The following is a 4,672-nucleotide window of genomic DNA, read 5'->3' as shown; positions in this document are numbered from 1 at the left end:
CGCCCTCTACCGGTATGACCACGCCCCTTCCACATACCTGCCCCGCCCCTTCAGAATTAGCCCCGCCTCCTACAACCTGGCGCCGCCCCCTTACGTTTGGCTGCACCCCCACCACACACCCATATTTTAAAACAACACTACGGTGTTGAATGAACGGATGAAAACACTCCAGCTGCCGTCGTGTTGAGAATAAAATATTTTATTTATTTTTTTCCGTTGTGACCTCTGCCCCGGTTCGGCGTGTTTCCGGCCAGTTCCGCGCCTGCGCATTGCAGTGTGAAGATGGCGGCGATTTGGGGTCGGATGTTTCGCCGGAGCCTGAGCGGTGTCGGACAGCTGTCTGCAGCGGCCGCGGCCGCGGAGCACCAGGGGGGTGAGCACGGCCGGGGCCGGGGGGTTCACTGCATGGGGAGGAGGTGGACAGACCGCCTGCCCCGGGGGTAGGGGGGCGGACGCTGGCTGTGACCTTGGCCCCGCGGCCCTGTCCAGGCTCTGGATCCGCCCCGGAGTCTCTCACTGACTGCAGTCCCGGGGGTGGGGGATGTGAATGGGGAGTGGAGGAGGGGGGGGGGGTGTTGTCTCCCCGCCCCCTGCCTTGGGGCCTGACTGCAGTCCGCGGTGGGGAGTGATTTGTGGGAGGGTGGGGTCTCTCTCTTCCTCCCCCACCCTCCATGTTCTTGCACAGTTAGTGATATCAACGTCGGCGCTGTTAAATAGACGGCACCTGCCCCAAACGGAAACAAAACCCGATAATTCCCTCATTGAATGTATTTCCATATTTTCTTTGGTTTAAATTACCAGTATTTAGATGCAGTGGAAGTCTGCAAGGTTACATGTGTCTGCGTATGGTTGTGGTTGCAATAATACATCTTCAATTCACTTATCGTAGTCATGTGGTGAAATATGCTAATGCGTATTTGTTAACGGCATCTGGGTCTCATTTGTCTTCACCTTGTGTTAGATGTTAAAATCATAATGCCTGCCAGTTCTTTTTGAGTTCGAGATGAGGATGGCAGTAATGGGGAGGAATGACCTAGATGTGAACCCTTTACACCAAACTATAATCTGTTTTATTTGCTGATTTTCATCTCTTCTGAATGTTATTTGCTAATTGCTTACCAAAGCTGTTCCTTCTATGTGGTAGAGTATATGCTGCTGTTAAATTCTAGTACCCTATTGAATGCTTAACTCATTTTGTTTATCTGGATCAAATAATCCAAATGTGATCTTCAACTTGATATATATTTTACATTTTCTAGTCAACCTGTTCAGAGATGTTATGATGTAGTCCTGGTTCAGATGGGACTTGAATCCTGGTTTCCTGACTCGGAGGGGCATGTGTTCCCACTCTAAACATTGAGCGTACACTCACTAGAAACACTGGTACTATTTTGCCATTTTATTGCCTTCATTGTCTAACAGTAGTGAGGCTAAAAGTGCCTGAGTACTATTGGTCAACAAAATTCACTTACAATGGGACTAAAATTGTAGTGGGATCACTTCCTTTTGGTGTAAAGGTCTCAGTATATTGTCTCCAAATATATTTGATTGGAATGTACGTTTGTTTTCCTGTCCTCCCAGCAGCCCGTATGTGGAAGATTCTGACGTTTATTGTTGCGATTCCTGGTGTAACTGTCTGCATGTTGAACTGCTACCTGAAGGCACAGCAGCACAGCCATGAGAGACATGATTTTGTTCCTTATGAACACCTCCGCATCAGGACCAAAGTGAGTACTGTATCAAACTTAAAGGATTGTTATTAACATGGAAATCTTGTGCTGTTTAACAAATAATGAAGTGCACAAAGTTGTCAAATGTAAAGTAGCAAAATTAGCATTCCTCACTTACTAATCAAATTCTTTAAAACATGAGTTCTCTGGAGATACAAATTAGTACCTGGAAAATAAGAGTAAATCACCTTATGTCTAAGGTGTTTATTAGTTACTAGAGGCAACATAATTTTGAATCTCTGTTATTCTGAACTTTGGCACAGAAACTTAAATGCCCCACTTGAAAGCCCAAACATTGATCTAAACTCTTCCTTTGGACCAGTTGGTGTAATCTGACTTCTGTTTACCATATTAAGTGAAACTGGCAATTCATAGTTGTGAACACCATAATTAATGGTGGTAATGTTCATATTATTGAATGGTCTCCCATTAATCAAGTAACAAACCTGTGTCAATTGAAATGTGATTCATTCTTTTACATCCAGTAGTAAGGTTTCAGGGAATTGTACCATAGTACTATTCATTGAGAAATTAGTTGAAAAATGTGGCATTGAGAAAAGCACAGCCAGTCAGGCAGCATCTGCAGAGCGGGAGAGTTGACATCAACAATGGCTGATCAACGGCTTATGCCTTAAACATTGACTCTCCTGCTCCTCGGATGCTGTACTTTCTCCAGCGCCACACTTTTCAACTCTGACTCTCCAGCATTTACACTCCTCACTTTCTCCTTATTGAGAAATTAGCTGACTCAAGCAGTTTATTCAGTTGATTCCAGTGACAACTCAGTCATACAGCATGGCAACAGACCCTTTGGTCTAACTCATCCAAGCTGACCAGATTTCCCAAACTGAACTTGTCCCACTTGCCTGCATTTGACCCAGATCCCTCTAAACCTTTCCTATTCATGGACCTGTCCAAATGTATTCAAACGTTATAACTATACCTGCATCTACCACTTCCTCTGGCAGTTCACCCTCTTTGTGAAAAGGTTGCCCATCTGGTCCCTCTTTAAATCTTTCTTCTCTCACCTTAGAATTATGCCCTCTAGTTTGAACTCCCCTATCCTAGGGAACAGACCTTTTGCTTTTCACCTTATCTATATCCATCATGATTTTAAGTTGAATTTCTCTTCCTCTTCTGGCTTCGTTAGGTGTCGAGTTGGATCTGGGTGAAGTGGGTTAATGTGGTGAAAGGTGATTTGAGGCATTCACCCTAAGATCTAAGCATCAAAATTTATCCTGCCTGTGGCGCACCTTTGATTTAAATAGCTGTTGACCCACTACCCATAGAGAAACTGTTTCTTAATTTCAATATCTCATATAAAACTGGAGAATACTTGACTGAGCCCAAGTGAAGGGTGCACTGATGAAATAAGATTGTCTTGCCCCATGAATTTCCTCTGCTGTATCTGCAGAAGAAGGCATGTAGCATGTGATAATAGGATGATTCTGGGCTGCTCTGTTAGTGGCTGGCTCACTATTGACTGGATCAGTTTGGGGGTGATAAGTGTTTGAAAAGACCTGACTTTGCCAATCCCTCTCTTTGTATAATACTCTTGTCTAATGTCATGTATGGTTGGAGATTTCAATGGATTCTCTTTTTTTTGATTTGAAGCTGAGGGGGAGTAATGACAATGGATCACAGGCATTTAAAATTTTGAAGTTAGTTTAATTTTAGTTCACATCTTCACTCGGGCACTGTCAGTACTTTTCAGTTTTATACGTGAGATACCAAAATTAATGGGTTTTAATGGGAAATTAATATGTACGGGTAGTGGGCTAACAGGTATTTAACCAAAGGTGCTCCACAGGTCGGATAAACTTTGACACTTTGATCTTAAGCAAGGTGAATGACTTGGTCCACAAGCTTTCTGGAACAGTTTCACTAATGTACTGTTTTACTATTCCATCCACAGCCATTCCCTTGGGGTGATGGGACGCACTCATTCTTCCACAATCCCCATACCAATCCTCTGCCCACTGGCTGGGAAGATGCAGAGGAACATTGAAAATTTGAAGCTGAGAAGACTGGCCTTGTGTTTATGAACCATTTCTTCACATCTAAAAAGATCATGTGAATGTGTGCATTATTTTTAAAAAGCGAATATGTAATGTGTTCACCTTTAATGAGGTAACACCATAATAAATATACTGTGAAAAATTCAATTTTTGTGGCGTAAGTGAATGCTGTTGGATCAGGTGGGTTGAGCTTTAGTTAATGACTAAAATACAAGAAGTTTTAATCTGCTGTGAAGCTTTTGGGGGAATGTTCTATGTGGTGCTTGTGAGTGTAACATTTTGTAACAAGTCCAGAATAAGGCCAGCTTCTTTCTGTGCTTGGACTCCACTCATTACCAATGTTGGAAACTATTCAGACCTGGGATTTGTCACCATCTGTTCTTTGCTCCAGTAAGAAATCGATACAAAGCAATGGATTATGTACGTACATCTAATGCTCAATGTCAGTTTATCAAAATTGACAGCATGAAAGCGAGTAAAAGGGCTTCATCACCTTAGAATCAGAAGTGTGCAGCGTGGAAGCAGACTGTTTTTAGTCCAACTCGTCCAGGCTGGCCACATATCTTAATCTAGTTGCATTTGGCTGATATCCCTCCAAACCGTTCCTATCCCGATGCCTATTAAATGTAATTGTACCAGCTTCTACTACTTCCTCTGGCAGCTCATTCCATACACACACCACCCTCTGCATGAAAAGGTTGCCCCTTATGTTGTCTGGTTCACACCTCAGTCAAAGCAAAACGCTCAGGGACTGTATAGTTTTTCCTCCTTCATCTTTATTCCAGGTCCTCGGGGGAGATAGAACGTGCACAGAGACATGAGTTCCTGGTCAGCAGATCCTTGTTGAATTTTATAGTCACTTACAAGGAACAGCATCCAGATAAGGCATGCTGATTGGAACAGTCACCCAATCGATGAGTCTCA

The 4,672-nt window shown here is 43.3% G+C and overlaps 1 protein-coding gene across 2 annotated transcripts; it reads left to right on the top strand.

The window, feature by feature from the left end:
* The first annotated feature begins 236 nt into the window (after positions 1-236).
* On the top strand, positions 237-3,895 carry LOC122562482 (cytochrome c oxidase subunit 6A, mitochondrial-like). Of its 2 annotated transcripts, none has more exons than XM_043715319.1 (3): positions 237-373; positions 1,582-1,727; positions 3,646-3,895. In XM_043715319.1, the coding sequence occupies exons 1-3, from the start codon at positions 283-285 to the stop codon at positions 3,736-3,738; spliced, it is 330 nt and encodes a 109-aa protein (XP_043571254.1). In that variant the 5' UTR covers positions 237-282; the 3' UTR covers positions 3,739-3,895. The 2 variants fall into 2 exon arrangements, with proteins under 2 accessions (XP_043571254.1, XP_043571255.1); XM_043715320.1 differs by having other exon boundaries at positions 265-373; positions 1,585-1,727.
* Positions 3,896-4,672: the final 777 nt, after the last annotated feature.

Source organism: Chiloscyllium plagiosum, chromosome 25 (assembly GCF_004010195.1).
Source record: "Chiloscyllium plagiosum isolate BGI_BamShark_2017 chromosome 25, ASM401019v2, whole genome shotgun sequence".
Classification (NCBI taxonomy): Eukaryota; Metazoa; Chordata; class Chondrichthyes; order Orectolobiformes; family Hemiscylliidae; genus Chiloscyllium; species Chiloscyllium plagiosum.
Note: the sequence above shows the minus strand (reverse complement) of the source record. Positions and strands in the feature narration are given on the sequence as shown.